Source organism: Sminthopsis crassicaudata, chromosome 5, assembly GCF_048593235.1.
Source record: "Sminthopsis crassicaudata isolate SCR6 chromosome 5, ASM4859323v1, whole genome shotgun sequence".
NCBI classification, from domain to species: domain Eukaryota; kingdom Metazoa; phylum Chordata; class Mammalia; order Dasyuromorphia; family Dasyuridae; genus Sminthopsis; species Sminthopsis crassicaudata.
In genome coordinates this window covers 230,355,650-230,383,548 of record NC_133621.1, presented here as the reverse complement: position 1 = coordinate 230,383,548, position 27,899 = coordinate 230,355,650, and the positions used below count along the sequence as shown (strand labels likewise).

General features: G+C 41.9%; 1 protein-coding gene across 3 annotated transcripts; it reads right to left on the bottom strand.

Moving 5' to 3' along the window:
* Positions 1-1,690: 1,690 nt before the first annotated feature.
* LOC141544345 (natural resistance-associated macrophage protein 2-like) lies at positions 1,691-27,529 on the bottom strand. Of its 3 annotated transcripts, none has more exons than XM_074270387.1 (16): positions 27,452-27,507; positions 21,510-21,581; positions 19,828-19,937; positions 19,268-19,393; positions 18,575-18,694; positions 16,563-16,669; positions 16,102-16,172; positions 15,927-15,994; positions 14,829-14,984; positions 13,041-13,199; positions 12,672-12,758; positions 12,023-12,142; positions 10,744-10,893; positions 9,064-9,137; positions 4,848-5,001; positions 1,691-3,672 (listed from the first exon to the last, which is right to left on the bottom strand). In XM_074270387.1, exons 1-16 carry the CDS (start codon positions 27,498-27,500, stop codon positions 3,550-3,552), a joined length of 1,746 nt encoding a protein of 581 aa, XP_074126488.1. In that variant the 5' UTR covers positions 27,501-27,507; the 3' UTR covers positions 1,691-3,549. The 3 variants fall into 3 exon arrangements, with proteins under 3 accessions (XP_074126488.1, XP_074126489.1, XP_074126490.1); XM_074270388.1 differs by lacking the exon at positions 27,452-27,507 and adding an exon at positions 25,768-25,892; XM_074270389.1 differs by lacking the exon at positions 21,510-21,581 and having other exon boundaries at positions 27,452-27,529.
* Between the last annotated feature and the right edge of the window lie 370 nt (positions 27,530-27,899).

The following is a 27,899-nucleotide window of genomic DNA, read 5'->3' as shown; positions in this document are numbered from 1 at the left end:
GACATTGGTAGGAAGGAAAGCCCCCACCAGGTGCAGGTAAAATAATGTGCCCAGATCACACAACTAATAGATAATCAGGACTGGGATCTGATTTCTCCTGCCCAGATTCCAATATCTCTGCCTTCACACGGACTTCTAAGTGGAAACAGTGAATTCTTTTTGTGTCAGGTTTCTTTTAAGAGTTCACATTTAAGAAATCAGAGTCTTAAAATACATTTTAAAAATTCTTTGCCACTGTGTGTGTCACTGTGTGTGACAGGGAAAACCGTTATGTAGAACTGCACAAAGTGTTTTAACACAACTAGCTGATTGATGATCTGCAAGTTCGACTCGGCTAGTTGGGATTTTAGGAGCCACTTTTCTTCACGAATTCTAAACAAACATGATAGCTTTAAGCTTAATAAGTAGCTGAAATTAGAGCATGTCTGATGTAGGCCTCCTAATAAAATATCATGAAAAAAATGCTAATGAAGGTAGCCTAGCTGTACAAGACTTATAAATATATTATAAACTAGCAGTCATCAAAACCATTTGATACTGGCTAAGAAATAGAGCAATGCATTAGGTTAATAGGACAAATAGTCAATAACTATAGCAATCTAGTGTTTGAAAAACACAAAGATCCTAGCTTTTGGGTAAGAACTCATTACTTGACAAAAACTGCTGGGAAAATTGGAAACTAATATGGCAGAAACTAGGCATTGTCTCATCCCTAAAACTATATACCAAGATAAGGTCAAAATGATTTAGACATTTTATTTTATATTATCTAGACGTAAATTAGAACATACTTCTCAGATCTGTAGAGAAGGAATTTGTGACCAAAGAACTAAAACTCATAATTGAACACCAACCAAAATTTTGATTATATTAAGGTTTTCTGTAAAAATTAATGCAGAAGGGAAGCAATAAACATAAATTTTCCAACATATTCAACACAAATATAAATTGGAAAAATATTTAAGTTCTGATAAAGCCATCATTTCTAAAATATAATTGACTCAAATTCATTGAGATACCACTATACATCTCTCAGATTGAGTAAGATGACAGGAAAAAAAAGATGGAAGGGTTGGAAGGGACATGGGAAAATTGGTTCATTGTTGGTGGAATTGTGAATGGATCCAGCCACTCTAGAGAGCAATTTGCAACTATGCTAAAAAAAAATTATCAAATTTTGCATACGTTTGGATGCATGTAGTGGCAAGAAATTGGAAACTGAATGGATGCCCATTAATTGGCGAATAGCTGAATAAATTATGGTATATGAATGTTATGAAATTATTGTTCTCTAAGAAATGACCAACAGTATGATTTCACAGAAACTTGGACTCACTTACATGGCAATAATTCTGATAAATATGACCATTCAAGTAGTGCCAATGATCTTGTGATGTTGAGAGCCATCTACACCAAAACTAAATCTCTTTGCTGTTTGCATTTTTTTCTTATTCATTCTTTCCTTTTTTATTTTTCTTGTGCAAGATAATTTATTGCACAAGATAAGTGCAAGATAATTTATTGCAAAAGATAATTTAATATATATAACATATATTGAATTGGTCTAGGGGAGGAGATTGGGGAAGGAGGGTAAAATTTGGAACAAAGGTCAATGGTGAAAATTATCCGTTAATAAAAACTTAAAAAAAAATTATCATGGTGGGGGAAAAAAAGCACACAAGAAACCAAATTGGAAAAAAAAACTTTAATTACAAATCAAATTTACATCATATTTCATGGTCAATAAAATCAAAGTTTCACAAAGAAAAATCCTGAATGTCAGGGACCCCCTAAGAACTCATAAGAAATCACAGGGACACCTCAGCCAGTCACCCTCATAGACCACAGAGCTAAAGGGGCAGTATCAAACACAAAAGTTTTTAAGTATCTACAATAGGCACCTTGTAAGGTGCTGGAGATACAAAGACAGAAATCAAACAGTTTTGGTCTTCAAAAGTTCAAATATATAAATTGCAATTGTTCACCCCTAAATGCACATGAATTAAAATGTGACTTGTATCCTGGTTCTGGGAGATTTAACTTAAACTGTCTGTTTTACCATCTTTTTGTAAGAGTTTATTTCATTATCAGCAGCTTTAATTTGGGCTCCTGAATGTCTGTGACTACAACTGAAGCTTCAAGGAGCTGAGGCAGCAGAGTAGATAAAGAGGCTTATCAGGTATCATGCTGAGGAAAACCTCCAGCCCCTGAGAGCTCCCTCCCAGAAATCACCTTGCTGTGGATGCTCCCACATCTGCAGATGGGGGCAAGAGCAAGTATGTGTGATACTTGGAAATCCTCCAGGCCTGTACACAGTATACATGGCCTGTGCCAGGATCTCCTCAGTGTTCTAATTGTGCAAATATGACACAAGTGACAACCCATGTTGGGTGCAAACTCTTAGAATAATGTTGTTGTCTGGGCTCAAACAAGGATAGATTACAAACAAACGGAGCTCTGGACAGCTCACTTCAAGAATAAAGTCCTGTAATTCAACACCCAAATCTTTTCTAACCACTAAAATAGCCAGACAGCAGACAGAAAGGAAGGCAGACAGGGAGGAAAATTAGCACAAGTACCTGACTGGAGACCATGCACTATAAGGGACATTAGTATACTCTGTGCCTTACAGAAGATGGCTTCTTAAGTCACAGTTAATCTACAAATGTACTCTTTCAATAATTTCCTAAAACTCAGGGAGCAGAAGGAAATATTTAGTTTTCCGAATAGCCAATGTGGGAGTTTTACTTTTATGGCACATTTGTTACAAATGTTTTGGAGGGTTTTTTGGGAGGGCAGGTCAGGGAAAGTTGATTTTCATTCAATGAAAAATTTTGATATGCTTTTAAAAAGAGCTTTCCTATCTGCCAAATTGATGTGACCACAATTAACATCACCAACAGCGGTGAATACTGCCAAAGTCAGATTCCCATCTAACATCCATCTCATTTCAGATGCCGAAGAGTAAGTGTGAATGAATTAACTAGTTTCACATAAAAGGGAGTAAATTAAAATGCTCCCAAATGGGGAAACCATCTGAAGCTAATAATGTTCCTAAGCTTATGAAGAAAGTTAAAGTGACAAAGGGATGAGAAATCTGATCCTGCTTAACCTCTTTCTGCTTCCTATGTCAGATGAAAGGCCTGACTTTAAGTAAGTATGGGATCGCTCTAAGCAATTCTGGCCATGGTTTCTTTACTTCTTTCCTTTCTGCCTTTTTCTTTCTTTTTTTTAAATAACTAAAAATCAGAAAATGATTCACAGAGGAAACTAAATGTATTCCTCAAGAGGAAAGACAAGGAAATCTAGCTCTCCTCAAGCAATTGATCTGTAGCTTAATATTGGAGTACAAGTGTTCAAAGGGGGAAGGTCACAAAGTTTTAAAAATCCATGCTTTTGCATGAACAAAACAAAATACATAGTAAACCTGAGGGAAAAAACCAAGGGGACCCTGGAGTTTTGTGCAATGGCACATACATGTGGCTAAGTTCACACAGTAAACCATAGAAACGCACTGGCTCTGATGGCTACCTGCGAAAGCCAAACAGGCTAACCCAGTGCTTTGTGAGTGTAGCTAGCAGCAGCTTCTTCAGTCAGCAAGGTTTTAGTGATGCTTAACGACCGTCCACAGTCCAAGAAGGACAAACCCAAAGCAATCAAACACTGCCAACTCTGAAAGAGAAGACAAAATTATCACTCATAGTGAAGGAATTAAAGGCTCTGCATCTGAACCACCCAGCCAAGATGACTGGTCCACATCCTTCCTCCATATGGGGTATACTTCATGTAGAAGTACATGTGTACCTCCTTATCTCCCCAAGAACTCTGCTATTCAAGGAGACCATTCTCCTTCCCAGGAAGGATGCCTCATCAGGGCTATGCTTACTTATTTACTCTGAAGCACACTACCTCAGTGCTTCACAAGGCCCTTCGCAGATGGCAGGGGTTCAATAAAAAAAAAAAATTAAAGTGCAACAGCTTGCCCCAGAATGGCTGGGAACTTTGGGAGAGATGGAATCAGGAGACAAGGGAAGTCTGCAGGGAAGAGAATTCCAGCAAAGGGCCCAAAGATGGCCCAGACACTTGGGTGTCTAACTTCCAACCCTGAGATTCCTCTCCAGCCTCCCACAGGTTTGTGAGGGTACGCTGCTAGAGCTGGAAAGATGACACTCAACTGTTTCCAGGCCCACTGAATGGATGAGTCCAGGGGCTGAGCTGCAGTCTGGCTGCAGTAAGAACTCAAGCCCAGCCAGGCCAGGGGAGCACTTGATGCCATGCGGCAGTGATAACAGAAGGAATGGGCCTGAGGGTACACTGAATGGTGAAGGTTCCTGCTGATTACTCCTTCTGGGATCACAGAGCCTGTTCAACTCTTCCCAGAATAATTGTGTACTGCTTATGAACAAAATACTAAATTTCAATTACAAGAAAAAAACTCTTGATTCATTATGGGGCAGGTAAATGAGGAGAAATAATGGACTGGAAGGTCCCATTCTGAAGGAAAAGTGAACAGAAGGCCCTATATGTGGCTTCTCTTTTTGACCCAGAAGATGAATTTTTATGGAACACTCTGGGAGTTTTGCTTCTTAGTAGCTTTTAGACTTTTATCAGGTACCACAAAGAAAGGGTTTAGAAAGGGCAGTTTTAGGAACTAAAAACCAAAATTATGACAGAATTTTAGGGAAAAAATTATCTTCAGAGAGGTTCCTGTAAATCTTGCTAATTTGGGGATATGGAATTATCATTCTCTCTGTTTCTGAATGTTAACTACATCCACTAATACAATGGAGCATTCACAATCCACAATCTGTGGTTCTTTCCCCAAATACTTCTTGGGAATCACTCACCAGGTAAAACACAAAACAAAGATAGGCCACAGAGATTACAGCAGCCAGCACATACAGTGTCATGCTCCCCTGCTCTTCAACATAGATAACCACAAAATACATGTTGATGCTACAGATAAGAAGAACAAGGATCCCACCTGCGATCTTCCAGCCTCTGCAAAAAAAGAGTTGGTCAGTCACTGAAGAAATGGTTATCCCACTCTAGATTTCAAAATTGGTGAGAAATTTTAATTACAAACCAAATTTATACAGTATCTTATGGTCAATAAAGCTTCAAAAAAAGGTAATTCTTCCTAAATTAAATTCTGTCCTAAATTACTCAGGGTTTGGATATTTTCAAATACAGTACCTAAAAGTCTAATATAAGAATATATGACTAACCTCTAAATTATATTTACATTACATATCCAAACTATGTGGGTAAAAATTACCTTTACTATTTGGATTGGGTCTTCTTTCACTGCCAGAATAACCCTGAACAAATGTATCACCGTACTTACCACTACATCCACAAGCACAATTAGGAAATACTTCTAAACCTAAAATTAAAGGGCTTAGAAGATCAACAAAAGGACATGAAGATCTCCCATCAAAACCCAGAAAAAAATTGTCCCCCGATTCATCTTTCCACTTATATCACATGCCAGTTATAAACAGTCTTCCTTCTGCCTCTTGAGAACTCTTTGGTCTCCCCTCCAGACTTAGCTCAGTTCCACATTCTGCTCAAAGTCTTTCTCTAACTTATATCTCCTTTCTATATATCCCTTTTTTCACAATAGAATGAGATTCTTTAGGGCAGTAACTGCTTTGCTTTTGCTTTGTGTCCTGGCACTCACTGAACATGGTGCCTGACTCACAGTAACCCTCATAGAAACAGAAGACTAAATTTGAGAAATCTCACTTTCCACCAGGACCAAGTGCTGAGGTTCAGTGATTCATTCTCCTCCTGGACAAAACTGAGAGCTCAGTTTTGCCCTAAGCAACCAAGAAATCCTAAGTCTCTCTCTTAGATATATGCACTCCAAGGGACCTCAGGGAGCTCATTTCATTTCTAGCCTGAGAGATCTTTTGGTACCCATGGGCAAGCATGAATCAAACTAGAGGCAGAAAGTAAGAGATTACCTGTGAAGTACAGGTATGAGGAACAGCCTGTAGAAGGGATTGAGACTAACTTTTGCCAAACTTAGTACAATTTGATTTAAATATAAACCCAGCATCTTTGATCAGATGGAACTGTTGGCCAATAAAAGAACAAGACAATTCCCGGTGAGTATAGATGGAGAACAGGAGTCCTGAGAAACTCCCATCACCTATGTAGTTTCCCCCTTTGACAATGTGACCTTCTGCAGTATGCCTCCCTAGAGTGCAGCAGACATAAAAATCTAAGAGGGGTTCAGCAGTCTTTTCAAGAATTTCCCCACTGGCCAAGGTGGATGAAGAGGATCTTGGCGAGAAATGACCAGTGGAAGACGGAAAGAAGCCAAATTGAGTGCTTGATCCCTATTAACTTGTTTGAAGATTGACCTTCCCCAGCTGTTCTGTGCTGACTTGATTGGTGGGACAAAGACGGGGAAGTGACGTGTGTGGGAGGAGTAGGAGGAGGAAGAGGAAATTGAGACGCTCACGCTCAGTCTCTCCTGGCGTTTGAGGGAGGGAGGTGTGTGTGAGATTGCTAGATCTAAATCCGTTACCTTGACCATAAATGATCAAGAATAAAGACGTTTAATGATCCTGACTCCGGCTGATTTCTGGGAAGACAGAGGTCCAGCAGCTATGGCAGAAAGAACCCTGGACATGGGAGTCAGAAATCTAGTTGTCAGGGCTGGCTTTCTCTGCCCTTAGTTCAGTGAGTTTTCCTCTGAATCTGATGATGTGTCAGGATTTTCCAGCTCCAACACTGTGAGTTTGCACTTATAAATGAGAAAGCAGCCTGCTGTGGGGAAAACTGTCCCAGAGTTTAAGTTCAGGGGAAGCAAAAGCAATACTGAAGAAAAAGGGCATGTGTGATGTGCAGAAAAGAAGGGTCACATGACAGCAGTTTAAGAATTTGAAATAGAACCAGGAACAAAGTTTGGAAGGTGCAATTTGGTTTGATGATGTCAGGAAACATTTCCTAAGAGCTCAAGCTGCCCAAAAATGGGTGGGGAAGGGACCGTGTCTGTAGGCAGAAGCCAGACAATCTCTTGTCAGGAGGCTAATGGGACAGAGGGGTCCCTTTACAGATGTCTTAGACTAGACTGGCCTGAGGTCCTTTCTGAACCTCCAATGCTGTGATTGTGTTCTTTTGGTCTGAAAATGTAGCTAAGCTCTGCATTATACTCTCATACAGGCTTTCCATGGAGAAGCAAATGAGACACCTTGAGACTTCAGTGTCTTAAAGTAAACAAGGACTACAAGAAGAAGCTTTCCTCCTATCCCAGAAGTCAGTCAGAGAGTGCTCAGCTCCCTGGCATCATGAAGTGAGCAGGAAGCCCTTTAGACCAAGAAAGAATTCTGCTGGGGAAGGCAGAGAGGATAAGTGAATTTCCTGGGCAGAGCCTGCAGAGATGCTTTTGTTGGGACCCCAGCCATTCAGGTCAACTTTCTTTTCCACCATCACCAATCACTACATCTAATAATGACCTCATCTTCTTGTCTTAGCCTTGGGCACACCTCCCTGAGTCTGATCCCTCTTGGCTTCCACAGAAGGGAATTCCCAGGGTTTCTGACCTCAGGCTCTTTTGTTGCCTCCATGTTCTCCTCTCCTTAAAGAGGAATATTCCTAAATTCTTCTTCTCTTCCCAGGTGATCAATGATGGACAGAAACAACTACACCCAGAGAAGGAATACTGGGAATTGAATGTAAAATATTAGCACTACTGTCTATCTACCTAGGTTACTTATACCTTTGGAATCCAATACTTAACGTGCAACAAGAAAATTGGATTTATACATATGTTGTATCTAGGTTATACTGTAACATATATAAAATGTATGGGATTGCCTGTCATCTAGGGGAGGGAGTAGAGGAAAGGAGGGGAAAATTTGGAAAAATGAATACAAGGGTTAATGTTATAAAAAAATTACTCATGCATATGTACTGTCAAAAATTTTTATAATTATAAAATTAATTTTAAAAATTAAAAAAAAATTCTTCTTCTCTTCTTGCTCCAGTCTCCTTTGAGAAATCTCATCCACACTTTAAAGTGTCAATTTTACCTCTATGAAAGTGACTTCCAATTTTATGTCTCTGTGCCCAATTAGCAGAGCTCCAGACCCAAATTTTCGATTACTGATCCCATTTGGGGATACCTCACAAGTTCTTCAAACTCAACATGTCTAAAAATCAACTCATCCCGCTCTCCCCAAATTTGCTCCTCCCAATGATCCATATCAGAATCCTGAATTTTCACACCCCATCACCTCATCAATTAACAAGCTCTCAATTCTACCTTTATAATATCTGCTGGGATTCTTTCCTTTTCATCTTTCCCACCTCAAAACTCCCCTTATCTCTTTTCCACAAGACTGTTTGAACAGAATCATTCCTCTCTTGCCTTTATAATTTCTAGATCCATCTTTTCCAAGACCCCTCTGAGATGCAGCACTAAGCACATAACTTTTACTATTAAAAAAAAAAAAAGGACTTCAGTGGTTCCCACTACAATTAAAACAAGTGAAAAAGACTTAACAATAGGGTCACACACTTACTTGAACAGGATTCTGCCTTACCTTCTTCATCCACACTTCCCACTATTATTCTTTCACATATTTTCTATTCCAGGCAACCATACTCTACCCTTCTTATCTTATTTCTTTGAGATATTTCTGGAGCTAGGAATAAGTGAAGCTGGCTGCAATCCTGCATGTTATAATCACCTCACCCTCAAAGTGCAAATCCCTCTTCCTGCATGAAGATTCTCTTGAATTTACCAAGTGAAAGTAATTTTCCTCAAATAGTCCTTTGTCTCACTTGGTTGTAGCACATTTTTTCCTTGTACAGTAAAAACTGTCCTTGAGAATTTCTCCCACATTACCACTATTATAATGACACAACATCACTACAATAGACCCTAAAGGTCTCCACATACTTTCCACATTTTAACTGGTGCCCTCCAAAAGGTCTTTGATCCCCAGAATGATGCCTCAATTTGTTAGGGTCACTAAGATTCTACTTCCTCAAGGACACTGGCACCTCTGATGGGGAGTTGGAGAGCAGTATCTATGGCATACTCACAGTGCATTGGCAAAGTCATTCATCACTGGGCGTAAACTGGTAAACGTGAGGATGGGGATGAGAGCAAAGGGAAGCTGAAAAAGAGAGAACTCTCATGAGAGAGGAGCCCTACATATATGAATCAATCCAGAAGTGACAGGCCCAGGGGAGTCAAAAGCAAGAGACAACATATTAAGACCATCTCTATCTTCTAGCCTCTTTCCCACTTCTCAAAACCCTACCCAATTACCATGCCAGTTACACATAAGACTAATCACTCCTATGGCTCTGACATATACTCCAGCTCTACTCCCCAAAACAGCCAGCACTGCCACTTAGCACTGATCTTTTAAAGAAATGTTTTACTCAATCTCATCTTTACAAAACAGTCCTTCCCCATCTCTGCAGAATGAGCATTCATTCAATTCAAGGAGCAAATGTATTAATTGCCAACTATGTGCCAAACATCATTAAAAAACTGAAAATAAAAAAGTGTTCCCTCAAGGAGCATGTGTTTGGACTACAACATAAATACAAATTACTTCTTCCAGAGGGTTGTGTATAAGTGGAAGGAGCAGCCTAAGTCTCCGGTAGCCAGCAGCACTTGGGTGGGCAGGGCGGGGGGGGGGGGCGGGGAACCAGAGAAGGAAGGCTAGGGACCAACATGGTTGGGATGCAGAATATGTAGGGGATAGAGAGGGGCAATATGCCAGGAGATGGAGGTGAGGAGACTGATCCTAAAAGCCCACCAGGAGACTCTGTACTGATCCAAGGGAAGGATCTCCTGAAGCAAAAGACAAAGAAAAGCAATGGAGCAAAGCAGAGACTGAGTCTGCCACTAAGTATGGCCTGTCCTATCTTTAAGATGGGTATCTCTGCCACAGAGAATGAGGCAGGTCAGCAGCTATTTGGAGGGAGGCCCAGAATCCTTACTGACATTAGTAAACTATGTCACTCCATATTAAGCATACAGAAAATGCTCAATAAATATTGGTTAAGGGGGCAGCTAGGTGGCGAAGTGGATAGAGCACCAGCCTTGAATTCAGGAGGACCTGAGTTCAAATCTGGTCTCAGACACTTAACACTTCCTAGCTGTGTGACCCTGGGCAAGTCACTTAACCCAAGCCTCAGGGGGAATAAATTGGTTAATATGGTCATCTGTTAGTTCATGCTGATGTTTTTGCATATTTGATCTCTTTTTTCCATGTTTATGCTACCTTCTTATCTAAAAAATACTTTCCTTGAATAATCCCACAGAAGTAAGAGTGAAAATATGTTAATACTTATTTGATTATTAGCTAAACTGATTTTTGTTGTTGTTGTTGTTACAAGGGATGGCTTTTGGAAAAGATGGAGACTATGAGAAACAAAGGCCTCAAAACATTTTTCAAAGAAGCCTCTGAGGCACCCTAAGTATTATCATTTCAGCCAGAGAGCTGAACCATGATCAAAGATGGGCAACCACTGAAAGGCTATAGCCAAGGAGGTGGTATCTGGCAAGGAGCAAGGTCGGGGTCTTCAGGCTTTCCCCATTGCCAAGGAAGGGAGCTGATCTGCTGAATCTCATTCAGCCTCCCCTACCCCTGACAATCCAGACAGAGTCCTAGCCATACTTAGGAAATGCCCAAGATATGGAGCGACTCTCTTCGTGAGTGCTGGGCCCATAGGAGTGCTAAAAACTCCCCAGAGTTGCCTCTTTACCTGTAAGCTCTGTAGCACATTCAGGAAGTCATTCATCCCAGTCAGATGCTCCACGTCATGGAAGACTGCGATCAATAGCGTGGGAATGATGGCGATGGAACGTGTCAACATCACTCTAGCAAACCGTGACCATTTCAGGTTCAGGAATCCCTGGAGAAAGGAACAACATAGAGAGCTAAACACCTCCCATCCCAGCTGAATCAGGAGTACATGGAAATGTAGAGGAGGTGAGAACAAATGTTAAGTGGAAAGCCAGGAAGTATAGAGGCATCAGAGCAGGGAGAAGATGATAGTTCTGAAAACCTAAGCAAATCAGGAATAGGGGATAATAGGGGGAAAATATATCTCATTAAGGGTATAGTAACTTCCAAAATCTATAAGATGAAAATAATAAGAGGATAAGGTGGGGACATAGAAGTGCATAAATGCATAATAAAGGGAGCAGGATAAAGTATATTGATTAATAGGAATCCCTAAAGAGGGAAGGATCCATGAGGGGAGTGAGGATGAGTAAGACAAGTGAAGGAAGAGAATTCAAGTAGAAGAGTTAGGAGGGATAGGAAATAGGAGTTAAACACAAATACTATAACAATGATCGAGTATAATTATTGATGTCAGGAAAAGTCAAACTTAAGATTCAGTCAGATGAGAAATCTACCTCTAATGTCAGTCAGATTAATATAGTTTTAGATGCATTAGATGCAGTCTATGTATATGTGCATACAAATGGGGCAATATGTGGGAATACATGCTTCTAAAAGTGTGTATCTGTGTATGTATACATAAATAAATCCATGCTTAACTGTAGTCTATTTGGGAAAGATGGGGTGAAAGGAGTAAAAATACAATAACGTAAAAAATGCACAGCAGAACACAAGAATAAACTACAAGGAAGCAAATACTGTTACATATTGTGAATCCTCCCCGATGTTCTGCTAGGGACATGAAAATATTTTTTCCCCTTTTTCTATTTTGTTTTTTCTTATTTTGCAATTTGTTCTAAATAAATTTTTTTTTTTTTAATTGAGGGTAAAAAAAAGGGAGAACTGGGTAATTCGGTGGATAGAACACAGGCCCTACAGTCAGGAGGATTAGAGTTCAAATCCAGTCTCAGATCCTTGACACTTCCTAGATGTGTGACTTCAAGCAAGTCACTTAATCCCAATTGCCTGGCACCCTCCCTTCCCCGCCAAAAGAAAGCTGTAAGCCTCTTTTACCTATCTCCCCTCCCTCCTCCCTCCTCCTCTCTCCTGCCTAATCCAGTAGGAACAGCATGTACCTCCATGACAAACTGGCCAGAATAGGTCCCGGTCATGGTAGAGCTCTGGCCCGCAGCCAAGATGCCCACTGCCCAGATGTAGAGTGCTGCAGGCCCAAAGTAACATCCTAGAACCACGCCCTGGAGAAAGAGAAGGAGGAAAAGGTAAATGTAAGGTGGAGTCCAAGCCCCACTTCCACAACTAAAGAACTCCTTTCCTGGTTTCCTCTTCTCTGCATGGTCATCACAATGGACCCCACCCACACAAAACAAGAAGCTGGGGACTTAGAAAAAAATTTAAACAAGTTTTGATGTGAAACTAACCTTCCCATCCCTAAGCCTTCCCACCCAACTCTAGACTCTTACTGCTCTTTTGTGACCTAATTTTAATCTGACTTTTTACAAGTGCCTATAGCTGTCTGATCAGCCTGACACCTGTACTTTGGGAATATGGGAATGCACTTTGGACAGAAGAGTCCATCTACACTAGGAAAAGAACTAAGGAGAATGAATGTAAATCAACACATCTTTCCCACAGCTTACCCCTTTGCTATGGTTTTTCTCTCCCAAAACAATTTATAAAGCAATGTTTGCTAAAAATGAATTCTAAAAATAAAAAAAGAAAGAAAGACCTGCTCTTGTGGACCCACAATCTTTTGTGCACACTCACCCCCTTGTAGAGGTCCACAGTCAGCATGGTATCGTTTTTAGGAAAGAGGTCACTGTGAGGACTGCTGTTATTAACGCAGATTTCATGCTGGAATCCAACAGATAAAAGAGCATAAAAGAGATAAAAGAGTTTTCATTTCAGAAGACAAGAGACACAGCTAAAAGGCAGACCCTAAGCAGGATGCAGCAAAGTTGTTGCAGATAAGATGGATAATCAAAGGACCTGCTTGGACAAAGGCTGGCCCTGAGTCTGCCTCAGGAGCCCTCACCCCCAGAAGCTCCCTCCTCTCTCTCTGGGCAGGCTGGCCCTCCTCGCTCCCCAGGCAAGGTCGCCCTCGGCCCTCGGCCTGTGTGGCTCACACTCACTCACCACTTGCATGTTGGTTTGATTATAAAAGGCCTCAGCAAAAACCGAGACGACGAAGACGTTGATGATGAAGGAGACAAAGAGGGCGATGCAGGATTCAATGAAGAAGTACTTGTTGGCTTCCCGGATCTCCCGTTTGTTGGCCCTGTTCACCTGCCTGGACTGGAAAGGCAGAGAGAGGCAGTGGTGAGCTCAGTCCAGGGGAGGCAGCCTCCAGTGACCCACCAGCCTGAGGCGGGCCTGGTGATGGGGTAGGTGATCTAACAATTAACAAGCACCTCTTATGTGCTAGAAGGACAGAGACAAACATGAACGAACAGTTCCTGTGCAAAACGTGCTTCCATGTCAGGAGGAAAACCAGGTATCCAATATTACAGATAAAATATGTAAATAAAAGGTTATTTCCAAAAGAAGGTTTAGCTGGAGGTTTAAAAATAATTTTTAAAATATTCATTTTGATAATGGTATTTCAATATAACAATATTATAGCTGTCACTTATATGTGGCTTTAAGGTTTGCAAAATGCTCACTTTACCCCAAGATACCAATGAGGTGGGTGCAATTATTTGCTCTCATTTTACAGATGAGGAAACTAAAAGATTTCCTCATCCATAAAATGAGAACTAATTGCCCAAGGTCACATGGCCCACAGCAGACAAATTGGCCAAATTTGAATTTGGGTCCATTCGGCTGATATTCATCATTTCCTATGTGACTGTGACACTTCTGATTTCAACCAACCAAGCAGAAGGTGTCTCCTCTGACAGAAGACAAGGCCACAAGGCAGGAAGGAGAGAAATCACCCTGTGCTCTGTAAACTCAAAGGTGCAGTTCCTATCCCCATTTTATGCTTGAAGAAAGTGTAAGAGGCTAAGTGACTGGGGACAATGGCCGTGCCCTGCTGGATCTCAACTTAACTCTCTCTACTGCACTGAAGAACTGAAATAAATGCATTTTTAAGGGAAAAATATGTTAATAGAATTATGTGGACCAGCAAGAAGACATTCTCTTCTCCTTCTCTGCTCTGTGACTTGCTAGGGTACAATCCTTCTCCTTTCCAGCTCTATGGAGACCCAGGGTTTTAAGAAACCTAATTCAGAGCCGCTGCCTGCAGCAAAGTGGCTGTCTGTGTCTGGCTCTCAGGAATGGCCATGAGCAGCCTCGCACTTTCTTTTCTACCAAAAATTGACTTCTGGCTTCTCCTTTATAATCTTCCCCATCCCTCCTCCCCCTGCACCAAGCCCATCTTCACCCCCAAGAGGAGAAAAGTGTTGGATCACCTGCCCTACCACCAGACCCCTTCATGCTGCTGGGTCACTGAAGGTTGCCTCCCCTGGTCTGTTAACAAGGTAACTAGCACCTTCACCTGACTCTGCTAAAGGGTATGGAGGCAAAAGACACCAGGAAACCCCAGTTGGGGACCCTGTTCTTGGCTAAGTGCTTAGGGCATGAAGAGCATATGAAGGACATAAGGCCCTGGTGGCTCTGGCTCTCCCCCCAGATCTCAGAGACGAAAAGAAAACTACTTCAGGAGGCACTGAGCCTTTCTACAATGCCCTTAATCTCAGTTTGGAAACCTCTAGTCCTCCTCCTGGGCAGTCTCATGGAGCAGGGCTCAATCATGTCAAAAAAACCTCCAGCCCAGGAAGACAGATCCTGGCTCAGTTCAAAACTTGCAAAGCTGATGCTTTAGGAGAAAACAGATAATTTAACTTTAATCTGCTTCCCTTGTTATTGGAGGGAAAGAACTCCAAGTGAGTTACAGGACTCTCAGGGTCTGACTTCACTTACCTTGACTAGTGCAGAGTGCAGGTACATGTTGTGGGGCATAATGACAGCTCCCACAATGCCCACGGCCTTCTCAATCTGCGGGGTGCCACAGCCCGAACAAGAAGGAATGAACATACCCTTCAGCACCTCAGCCTGGTTGGGCTTCACTGTAACATACTGGACATCAACAACAGAGTGGTTAGCATCTACATCCTGAGCAAGGTCAGGCACCATCACCCAACAGGTGCTCCAACCCAGACTACAGTGGAACTTACAGCGCCCATTATTCCCGGCTACCCTGATGTGAATGAAGTTCTGCTCCCCAGGACAGCAGGGCTAGCAGGCCTTCAGGTCTGGGCCCTGGCTACCATCCTGAAGGAAAAGGAGCACAGGATGGGAGCCAGGAGGGCTCATACCTCATAGTATATCTATATTGATATCGATATACATACTCACATATACATATATATATATATATACATACATACATACACACACACACACACACAGCCTTACAGGGTTAAAATCTAATCTAAAAAAATCATTTGACTCTGCCTCAAAATCTGAGGCTTAGTCTACATGCAATTAGAGCTACAGACAGCTCAAAAGCTCAATTCTCCCCAGCCGACTAGCCAAAATCAGTCTGAATCAGAAGGATGCAGAAGGAAGGGGCCGTTTTGTTCTTTCCTACATATCCATGTTTGCCCTGCCCATCCCTTGAAAGCTCCATGAATCTATGTTTTGAGGCACAAACACAAGGAAGCCTCTCCCACCTCCTGCTACAGCATCAATTTGGGATCCCTTCTGTGAGGAAGTGACAAGAATCACTGAGGAAACTAAAGAAATCTGCCAGGCAGCTGTCCAGGCCAAATCCTGTCCGCAGACCTCCCTTGCCCAAGGCCTGATCCAGGGTCAGAGAAGCCCAAGCAGATTCTGGGGGATCTGGAACATCCTCACAAGTCTGCTCTCCTCCTGATGAGTCTGGAAGCCACTCGCGTGCTAGCCACATATGAGAATGGTTTTTGTGTTCCACTTGCAGCACTGAGTCATCCAGAGCTCATTGCCCATTTCTAAAAACTAACTGGTTTCAGAAGCTAAGAAACAATCTGTGAAACCTACTTCATATCCAAATGTGAGGGCCATGATGGTGATGAGTAAGCCAAAGAATGCTTCCAGTTTTCGCAATCCTATGGAAAAAAACATGGAAAGATTTCCTTAAGGAGACTGCTTCTAAGGCAAAATTTGAACTTTCCTCCAGTACTGTTTCCTCCCTAACTCCATTACTGCTCCTTACCATATTTGTCCAGAAAGAGAAATACAAAGGTATCTGCAATGGTGATGAGAACTCCAATCCATAGAGGAACCCTAGGGCAGAGATCAGAAATGAAGATGAAGAGAAGGGGACAGAGAGTGGGAGAGCCTGCCTCTGCAAATGATCGGCGGCTAAATTCTGGAGGTACCCAGTGGCTGCGGCTGGGCCTCCTCCAGAGGGAATAGGACAGCGCCCACTGACAAGAAAAGCCGACAGCCTCCCCTCCCCTTTCACAGCAGAAGCCACTGCAGGGAGAGGCTCAAGAGCCCCTCTCCAGGCACTCACTAGCTAGGTTGGCCCTGTTTACAACAATTTCACGGGTAAGAGGCTCTCACACTTCCCCATGAGGCTCAATTTGTTCCACAAGCTTTCTTCACTGGGGGGCTCAGTAAAAGACTTGCAACATCGAGGGTGACTCAAACTTTCTAGGGGGAAAAACTCACCTCCCAGCAGACAGGAGATTGATTGCAATAGCTGACCCTATGACTTCTTGCATATCGGAGCCTATAATGGCCGTCTCCACCATCAACCACAGAATAATTCGGGGGACCTTAATATAAACAGTGGAGAGATCAAGTTGTGTTGACATTTCAGAGAATGTTTCCTTGGAGGTCCTTGGATTTTTGCACATATATACAGTTTGTCCCCAAAATCTTAGTGCAATTTGAACTTCTTAAAGCCTTTAAAGCTGAACAGCTGCACTAGGGTTTGAGGAATACCCTATATCTTAGCACAGGCCCATGTGCAAAATGACAAGTTACCCAGCTACATGAAGCCAAACTCCACACCTCTGTTCCTTCTGTCCCCCCTGACACCTCTCTTAAACAGGCTCAGCTACAGAAAGACAATTGTGCTTCCTTCCATGGGGCATGGGGAGACTAGAGAGACAAGGACAAGGAAGCTACTGATATTTTTAATCCATTCCATGGCACTCCTTAGGACCCCTTACCATCCTGCCCAGCTGAAAATATCCTAAGGGACTGAGGGATTTCTATTTAAGGGAAAGAAATAGATTAAGTACCTGGCAAGTGCAGAGGCACATTTCAAAGGGGGAAGAAGGGCAGTAAATAAAAGGATTATAGCAGAAGAAAAGGGGTCTCCTCTAAGTAAAGAAGGTGGAAAACACCCAAGGACAAAGTAACAGAAGCCTCCAGGCATACTAGGGACTGTATGGCTGGAACAGTCAGGAGAGCCAGGACCGGCCAGCTCAATGGGCTCACAGCACAGACAGAAGCCGGCTGCTCAAAAATACAGTCCCCTCCCCCACACACTTAAGGGCCTCCTGACTGCAGCCTGCCTCAGATGGAAGATGCAGAGGTTCTCTCAGGAAAACATCTGGAGGAGGCAGCATCTGAACTGAAATTTAAAAGGCAAGATGGACATTAAACAGGCAAAGGAGGAGAACATTCTGGGCACAGGGAAAAGGGCTCACAGAGGCAGAAGGGGAAGAGCAGCAGATAAAGAGGGATCCTTTCTAGCTGGCACAGGGAAGACTGTAATGGTAGCCATGGGAGGCAAGCACAAGATGTCCCAGCTCTGGGTTTTGACAGGGGTTCTGAGGTAGGCTGCTGCCTTCTCTATGAAATGAAAATAACAGTATTTGCACTCTCCAAAGCCCACGGATAGAAGGGAAGAAGGGATTACCGTGACAAATGGCTTAATCCTCATATGGTAGTTCTGTTAAGTTATTAGGATTCATCAAGAGAGCTCTTTTGCACAACAACTTTTGACTATTATAAAAAGCTAAATTAATGGGGCAGCAAGATGGTACAGTGGAATAGAGCACCAGGCCTGGAGTAGGAAGGGCCTGAATTCAAACCTGGTCTCAGTTGCTTAACCCTTACACGCTGCGTGACTGGGGACAAGTCACTGGAACCTCAAAAATAAAGACCAAGAAATATAAACTATATAATAGAAACTGTAAAAGACATATGAAGAAAGAAAGCACTGATAAATAGGAGTATTATATAAAATAACTTTATGTATATATGATATACCTATTGAGATATATATGTATACACATACCTATTTGTAGGTAATGTTAGCCATGGAGGGGGGAAGGAGAAAAAAAAATTTTAGATGAGAATTTTGTTTTCTATTTCAAAGACCAGCAAGTTGTGCAGAGTAGATTTACGGTTTCCCCTCCAATCACCTTTTTAACATTGTACTATGATATGGAAATGCTTATTATATTCCATAATTTAAAAAGCAAATTAAAAAGAAAAACCCAAAACAACTCCTGGATCACTGAGATTAAAGGACCATTTAAGGGAAAATGTAATAAACCACAGGAGAGGAAGGAAACTTGTAGCTGTTCACATGAAAGAACAGACAGCAAGGGTGAAAAGGGCAAAGGGAGCAAGGACTGTTAGAAAGCCGCTGGGCTGAGAGATGTTCCTGCAGTGAGCTGCAGGATTCTAGAGGAGGGAAGGGAGGAAGGTGGCTTGGCACTGACCTTGGGATACTGCCGGTGGCACACTTCAGCAAGGTGCAGGCCCGTGACCACGCCCAACCTGGATGCCAGGCGCTGCAGCAGGAGCCCCACAAGGGTGGCCAGGAGGAGAACCCAGAGCAACTAGGAAGAATCAATTCCCCACTCATTAGACAATGGCAGGACCTGACACCCTCAAACTTGGACCTTGGCTCTATCTAGCCTTGGCCCAGCCCTGGCCTGAGAAAATCCCTGTCACATTGTGCAACTCCTTTTTTTCCTGATTTTAAAATAATCCCTTCTTTTGTTACAGGAACAAAGCTACAGTGCCAGACCTGATGAGAAGTGTTTTGCTTTTGAAAGTACAGGTTTTTTTTGAGGATCCCTTAAAATGCTAGACTCTGCAATACTGAAATACCAGGCTAGGGTTAGGACTGGGGCCTGGCCTGAGATTTCACTGGCACAGAGAACTCTGAAATGAGGGCGTTACCCCTCCAACACAGGCACATCTTCCCTGAAACTTCTGGTGGTAGAGAGATGACCCCCCAGAAGGTCATCACTAGCTAGTCAGTCAGTCAGTACCTGAAGCCAGGCCTTCCTGTGGTGGAGGCCCATTCTCTAAGATCTGCACCTCATAGTGCTGGTCAAAGACTGCCAAGGGCCTTCAATCCTGAGAAGCCATGAGTCACAGAGAAAGGGGAGAGGCTGGAGACTCACCTTAAACTGGGCCACAGCCCCAGACTGCAGATCGGATTCTATGTTCCCTGGATCCAGATAAGCGATGCTCATGAGGAAGCCTGGCCCCGTAAAGGCCCAGAGTTTGCGGAAGCTAAAACAAGAATGCTGGACAAGAAACAAGACATGAGGACAAATTCAGCTTTGCTCCAAATGGAAAACACAACCATTATTACACAAGGGGACTAATGACCTTCTTAACTGTGTCACAAGTGAAGGGCCTTAAGTGGCCCCTCCACTGCAACAGCAGCTCCCTTGGAGTGGGGAGGTCACAGGACAGGTAGAAGACTCCAAACCCTCCTGTAACAAGACCAACAATCCCCAACTACAAGTCAGACAGCCCCAAAGCCACCAGAAACAAGAAAGAAAGAGCTGCTTTTTTTTGAGGCTCATAGAAGGGAGCAACCTTGCTCTCTCCTCCCCAGACTGGGTTCTGTACAGCAGAATTTTAACAGCCAAAGTCCAATCTTTTGTTTGCCAAAGTTCAGAACTTTGCAGGAATGAAAATGAGCTGAAGCTACAAGAAACCCAAGTCTACCAACCTCTCCCTCAGGAATGAAGATCTTCTCATTAAAGTAGGTGTAGGGATTTTCGGCCTTGGTGTTAACAGCATTCAGGCTGGCAATGTCCCCATGGTCCCTAGAACCATCTTCTAAATTAATATGAGAAATGGAAACATTTTAGTGAGAAATTCAAAAGGATCCTTACCCCCACCAGCATAAAACCCTTAATACTCCAACATATCACTGTTATCAGTACAAAGATTCTATATGTAAAGAGATACAATATACAAAGATAAAGCATCAGACAAGCTCCATAACTCATCCAGACCAATGAAAACAGTTCTCATAGAACTTTCTTATGCCCTCCTCAAGAACCAATGAGGAAAAAAAAAATTGTATTTGCAGTTTTCCTCTCAAACTCACTCTCCATCAGAATAACCTCATCCCCAGCAGAAAAGTCCCAACATCTAAAGAAATATCAAGGGAGGAAAGTGGCAGGACTCACGCTGGAGATACTCCTTGACCATTATGTCTCAGGTTCAAGGTGCTTCCCAGAAAATAAAAATTCCAAAGAACTCTTGACACACAGAAAGTCAAGGAGTACAGAATTTTCTCATGTGTTCTGTGTCCCTTTATTGCTGCCTTGGTCAGCAATGGCCACTCACGTGTTGATCAGGGTGCCTCAAGATAGGGTGGTTCAAAGTAGACTACTATCTAGGTATTCCTTCCGCATTCAGCAATTATCTTAGAGGGAGGGAACAGAGGCTAGGAGAGTTAGGGGGATGAGGAGACCAGCTCATTCCATTCAAGAAAACCAGGCTTCCAAAGCCACCACTATGCCCACATGTTTGCTTGGAGTCAGATTAAATATGTCACCCTATACCCAAGTTTCTCTGCTTGTTTGTTTGGGGGGGGGGGAGAAGGGAGGAAGGAGAAAGTCTCATTTTACAGGATAACCTCAGTGGCAGAACGGACAAAGTACTGAGCAAAAGAATCAGGAAGACCCGAATCTGAATGCTACCTCAGGAATTACTAGCTATGGGCAAGTCATTTCACTTCTCACTCAGTTTCCTCAACACCTACCTTAAAGGTAAGATAATAAAAAGCACTTTTCAGATTTTAAGACTGCTATGTAAGTATTAGGTATCATCATCATCATCATCATCACATTTATATTTAGGATGATCTAGAAAAAGAATAGAATTCTATTCTCTAGGAATTCAGAGTTGAAACTCTTACAGCTCAGGATAGCTCACCGAGTTGGAAGAAGGGTACAAAGCAAGAGACATTCTTTACATATTCATAAACATCTCTTAGAATCCCCAAAGGCTCCTCACTGTTTGCAATCAGAACAATAAGTAATGCAACAGTTCTAGCCAGAGAGCAGACAAGGCTTTCAATTACACTCTGGTGCCTTGGGGGACATGTCTAGAAAAGAAAACCCAATATAACCCAAACCAACAGAGCATTCATTACAGCTCCCGGGTAAGCCTATAACATCATTTCCCCCCATCTGTTACTTCAGAGGATGGCAGGATGGCAATCCATTTTAACTTATTGTCTCTTTTTAGAAGAACAAACTTGTGGACATCATTATTATATTTAAAAGATATTATATGTATATATTATATCTAGAAGAAAAAATGCTGGAAGTGGATAAAAGACATGATTTACAAAGCTATTTTGAACTTCATCAATAAATAACACAAGCTTCAAATTACCAGCAGGCATCTTCTGTTTAGAACTTAATGTCATGGTGGACAGCGATACATCCAAGGATTTAGTATAGGATTCTACAAAGGGGAGAGAAAGTTCATATGAATAAAATCAACAAGTCCACATTCCAGCTTTGTAAGTCTATGTGACCCCTACCCACATCTGAAAAATATAAACAATCGTGAGGTACCTTGGAAAAAACCCTTGGAGTCTGATCAAATCAATATCTAATCAAATGAGTTTCACTTTGCAAGAAATTTATCTGCTACCAAAACTTCATAATCTGGGGACAAATATATCCTATCAGAATCATAAAACTGCAGTGCTACGAAAAAGAACCAATAAACTAGGAATATATGCATCATATGAAATATAGATCTAAAAAGACTTCATCAAAACTTTAAATACTAAAGCAGTTATATCTGCCATTTTTCTCTAAACCAAAATCCTCTAAATATATCTATCTTCTGTTCTTCAGAGAATACACATCCCACTTTGGCTGCCTCCTACAGCATGTAAATCATTCTTAAGAGTCAAGGTTTTTACATCTGTTCTCATTACAACTGACGTCACTTTTGCTTTCCTGCCTTCTGTAGAGCCATGGGGAGCTAACTGCTAAGTTTTTTTTGCTCAGAGTGCTTTTCAACCTATTTCTCAATCTATTCCCTTCTTTTTCAGATTAAATAAATTATTTTGACCTCTCAGTTTCTGTTCTTCAATCCTGACACTATGTAGCTCTTTAAAGGACAGTTCTCTAGTTATCAGAAGATAGGCAAGTTCTTGAATTTGTCACAAGAAAAAGATTTTTTAGAGTACTTAAATTTTCTGTGACCTAGTCAATCCAGCATGGGGCTATCATACCAATGTCACTAATATAACTACAAATAATGATAATCCTAAGAAGGGTCATCCCTTAAAGCATCTCCTATTTAGTTATCGAACAATATCACTGTTCAGTCAATTGACCTGAACTCTAAAAAGCTGTGAAGAACAAGATCCAATCCATTTCAAGTCTGTTGAAGTTAACCTATCTATATTCAACTATATTCAATCTCACATATTAAAAATAGAGCCACAACCAGGAAAGAAGTTTAAAAAAAAATCTGATCAGTCAGAAGAGATGGGTCAGAAAGCTCATTTATTCAGAAGGAACTTCAGGCCCTCACTCAGTCAGAATATATTTATCTTTATGAAAGGTCTCCAAATTTTTTAAATTTTATATGTTATCTGGAAATTTTAAAATTAATTTTATTTATTAATTTAAAATTAATATTAATAATTTATTAATAAATTTGTTTACTTTTTAATTTAATTTAATTTTTTTTTTTTTTGCTGAGGCAATTGGGTTTAAGTGACTTGCCCAGGATCACATAGTTAGGAACTGTTAATTAAGTGAATTAGGCTATTTTTCACATTACCATACCTTTGATTTCTATTTCTGAAAAAGTGCCATATATATGAATATATTGTTTGAGTCAGGCTAAGTCATGCAACTATTCCCAAACCCACTTAAAGTTTTCTTGGAAGGATACTGGCCTTTTATAAATTTGATTATAAGATTATAAATTGGATTATTCCAATTAAAGGCCTTGGTAGGAAAGGGGCATTAGGAAGTGGAATATATTCAGAAATGAGGTTAAAAAAAAAAAGTTAGAAAGAGACCAAGAAAGCCAAGAGGAAGAAATGTCTTTTGATGTCTTTTGGACTGAATGGTTAAACTGAATTCCAAGAACTTTCATGGCCTCCTAATCCATGGTTGCACAGCATGACTCCCATGTGGAGAAGAGATACATACTTGGGCACAAGTAGGACTATCAGGACATACATGCTTTTGTCATTTTGTCATATATTTTGTCAGGCTCACATAGCCTGTGAAAATTCTAAGCAAAATTAAGAATAGAATTAATAAAACTTGCCATAAAAACAAGATTATTTTATATATCATAAACAACTAGAGAAATACTTAATTTTTATTTCCCAGAAAGGCAGTTTTGTAATCAGTGATTTCCTAAGTCTAAAATGTAACCAAAAATCTGTCATTTAATACAAAGCTGAAAAAGAATTGGAAACAAAATGGATTTCCACTAACTGAGAATAACTAGACAAATTTTGGCAATGAATTAAGACATAATGAATATGATAAATACAAAGAAGCATGAAAAGATGTTCATGATCTAAAGCGGAAGTGAAAACAATATACAATGTAAAACAATGTAAAAGACAAAAATGTAACAACCACAAAACAGTTATTTAATCCCAACTGCCTCTCTAAAAACAAGACAAAGGAAAAAATAAAAAATCAAAACACTGAATCCCTTTTAAAATCATGTTCTCAGGGCAGCTAGGTGGTGCAGTGGATAGAGCACCAGCCCTGAAGTCAGGAGGATCTGAGTGCAAATCCGATCTCAGATATTTAACACTTGCTTGCTGTGTGATCCTGGGCAAGTCACTTAACCCCAACTGTCTCAGTAAGAAAAAAAAGTTCTCCCAATGAATATAATTAAACAGTTCCAAAAGAACAGTAAAATATGAACAAATCACATAAAAAGTTACTGCAAACTACTAATGAGAAATAAAGATTAAAATCCACTAGGCTTTTATACTCATATCCAGTAAATTAGCAAAGACATAAGGTAGAAATAATCAATGATTGTGCAAAGAAAGGAACACCAACATACTCTTGATGGAGCTGAGTTGATCCAAACTTTCTGGAACTAAAAATGGAATTGTGCTAAGTGACTTAGATGATCAAGCCCTCTGACCAAGAGATCCCAGACCTCATGGAATTAAAAAAAAAAAAAAATTCCACATACCTCAAAATATTTTAAAAAGAGTAGAAAAGTGGAAACATAGGCCCTGAAGTCAGGAGAACCTGACTTAAAATCTAGTTTCAGATTATTAATCTCTATTTAGAGGTGTGAACCTGAGCCAAGTCACTTTGATTATTGAAAACAGAAATGATACTACTTGCCCTATGGGTTACTGTGAAAATCAAGCTCTTTAAACTGGAAAGGGGAAGGCTTTGTTTGATTACAAGGGTAATCTAACATTCCCAGTATGTGGATACCATCCACTAAGCTACTATGATTTTTGATCCACTTGGGACCTACCTATCAGCATGCACAATTTCCAAAGGCTGCCAGGCAAGTTCTTTCAGGTCAACCCCACCCCCCCTACAGAATCTAAGAAATGTTATCTGACTGCTTCAGGAAATCCCCTCCCCAAACCCCAGCAGAAGTTCCAGGAACATAGGAAACAATAGCTTGCAAAATCTCGGTATTTCTTTTTCCTACATTCAAAATTACCTCCGTTATTATCTATAAAGAAACAAACAGATTAAGAAATGCTTTAGGCCAGAAGCAAAAAAATGTAAAGAAGCAAGAAATGCTTTATCCAAATCAGATCCAGGAAAAAGAAACCTAGGGGAGAATATGGGTGTCCACAGAAGTCTACAGAAAATCTCAGAGAGTGTTACAATCAAGACAGGGAACAAAGGAAATCAAACAGCCAGGGAAATCACACACCCAAGGCCTCACTCAGAAATTTGCCAGATTTAAAGGAAAGGGCAGAATTCCTAAACTAGCAGGTGGATGCAGCAATGGTCAATAACCTGATGCTCTGCAAAGGCAAACTCTAGACCCAGCAATCTAATATGCCTTGAAGAGTCTCTATTGCAATCCATCCCCCTTTAGCAAGAACCCTCTCTCCCAGGAAGTCTCTCCCATTCTCTACTATAAGATCTTCAGTGACATTCCCAACCCATGTCCTCTGTGGAAGGTTATCAGCTTTTCCGTTTAGTGGGTATAAACGTTCAACTTCTCTTCCCCAAATCCTTTCATAGCCCTACAAGTCAAGTAACTTTAGTAGATTTCTTTAAAACAGACTTTCAAAGAGGCTTTCTCGTCCTCGAGCTTCCCATTTTATAGACAGGGGCCTCAGTTTACTTATAGTCAATGACTAAGAACCCAATGCCCTTGATTTTGTGCCTACTGCGAATTCCAGCTCAAAAGACTCCAGGTGGCGCCGTGGAGGATCTGAACTCAAATGAGGTTATTAATTGCCCCTGCCTTCCACACCTACTTGTAGGATAAAGTTTTTTGCAAATTGCTTTGCAGTCTTCACCACGTTATATAAATGATAGTAGCTATTACTATTATTATTTTGGGGGAAAGAAATTAGTGCACTTTACTGAGGCCACGGGGAGGTTTTGCTCCCTAATCCCCGGCCCGCGCGCCCTCACAAATCCCGAATACCCCCGCGCACCTCGAGGAGAGCCGGCTTCTCTCATCTGCGCGGCTCGCCCGGACGAGGGGCTTCTGGGGAGCGGAGACTTTGCCCTGGGCCCGAGATCTGCCGCGGCGGAGCCAGGCTGCGGGTCCCAGGGTATGCGGGGAGGAGGATGACCCCCTCGTTTACCTCCACCCTCCCACCCCAACCCCCGACCCGAAGGCTAAGGAAACTCCAGAACTACTCCCACCGATGCTGCAGGCCCGGTCCAAAGCTACACACAGAGGCTAAATATAACAGTATTGTTAGCCCTAGAGCGCCTAGCCTTGCCCTCTCTCCTCACTGAGGCCTTGGGGCACAAAAGCTCTCCAGCAGGGCTGCCCTTTCCAAATGGGTTTTCTCGCTCTGGGTATCTCCATTTCACTCGGTGCCCTCCGAGCCTGGACACGCCTACTCCCTGCACCTTACCACCCTCCCCGCCTTCCTCCCTCACAGCCCACCAGAACCGCCGAGCGGGACCAATGCGATTGGCCGGCGATGCTGTGACCGCACACTCTCATTGGCCGGATTCCCCAGCTGTGTGTGCAGCCTGGCAAAGCGAAAGGGGAACGCGCGCGTCCCGATCAGTGAATAGCGGTGAATGCGGTCGCTCTCTAAAAGCCGGCTTTGGAGCGCCGGCGGTGCGGGAAGTGTCCCGGGTGAGCATCCGCTGGAGAGAGAGACAGCCTCCTGCAGGAGCGCTGGATTTCGAGCCCCAGCAAGCACTTCGGCGCAGTTTGGGGACAGGGATGTCCTGAAGGGCGTCACATCTTGACGCTCCATCCGAGGGAGAAGAAATAACTCCCCGCTGTCTCTGGTCCCCTGTGCTGCCTCTTCGTAGCATCCTTCTGCACCCCGGAGAGGAATACCTAACTGCTCCCGCACCTGGCCCTGAACTCGGGCTCCCTCCGCTTTGTATAGCTCACTAGTCTAAACTCTGCACCTCGCCCCTACAATTTCTCCTTTTCTTATTACTTTCCAAGACTCGGCTACACTCCGTCGATGACTAATGAAGTGAAAACCCAAAAGCACTGCGCGAAAAGCAGGGATCAGCTGGTTTCTGGGTCATCTTTTAGTAAGATCAAATAACCTAATAAAATGCAATCTTTAAAATTTTAAATAAAACACATGATCTCTTTAAAAAAATTTTTTTTAAAGCATTATTTGTTGGGGATGGGAGTAACTTAAGGAAAAGTTAAACTTGAAAGCATACCTAATCCAGGAAAATAGAATTGCTCCTTTGCCTACTCATTGCTACTTGGTATGCCTTACACAACTGCTCGAAGAAAAAGATTATTAATTAAGAGCCAATCTCCAAAAGTTTGGGGTGGAGGAATGCGAAGTAGCAAGCCGGAGGGGGGTGGGGGAAGAGAAACACAGACTGGAAGCTTACACAGAAAAGCAAAATCGAATGACCTCCGCAATTTATCCTCAAGGCTACATAAGCCTCCAAAATAATTTTCCCCTAGAGAAGAGAAAAACAGAAATCAGAAAGGAGGTTGGGTGAATCTTTGGCAGACATCTGAAATTCAGGAAGAATTTGCCCCCAACTTTTCTCAAGATAGGAAACTTTTCTTCAGAAACGTCTGATCAAGGTAGAAAGGAGAACCCACAGAGATAAGAGAAAAAAAGATTGAATATTTCTCTCCTTCCACTACTGAGCTGCTCTGTAACTACTTACTTAGCTCGCAGCTGGGAGCAGCCTCGGTGTCAACCTGCTTCTTCCCCATGGTGCAAAACGGGTTTGCTCTCTCCTGAGTGTGTTCCTCCCTCTATATAAGACCTGAGCCGACTTCTTTGATAACGTAAAAGTACGTCAAATTCCAGCCCTAGACAGAAAAATGTAAGAGTTGAATTCAAAAGCTTGACCCACACCCTCCTTGGCTCCCAAGGACAATCAAATTTCATCTTTGACCTGTTATAGAAAAGTAGATTCGTAAAGATTTCAAGAGAAATCTTTATTCTTAAGGCATTTTCTGTACCATTTGGTCAGAGTTGAAATGGGACGTGTTCACTAGTGCGTGGTGGGGAGTGGGACGGGAGTTAAGGGCTGCTTTCCTTCTGAATTACACCATCATCACAGCAATGGATTAGAAACAAGCCTCCCATTAAGTTCACTGAAGAATGAT

Excerpts from the sequence above, each read along its gene's own strand:
- LOC141544345 (XM_074270387.1), bottom strand. The coding sequence starts at position 27,500 with ATGGGGAAGAAGCAGGTTGACACCGAGGCTGCTCCCAGCTGCGAGCTA. Across the intron at positions 18,695-19,267 it reads GGGCTGTGGCCCAGTTTAAG|TTGCTCTGGGTTCTCCTCCT; the intron begins GTGAGTCTCCAG and ends GATTCTTCCTAG. Across the intron at positions 15,995-16,101 it reads TCTCTTTCTGGACAAATATG|GATTGCGAAAACTGGAAGCA; the intron begins GTAAGGAGCAGT and ends TTTTTTCCATAG.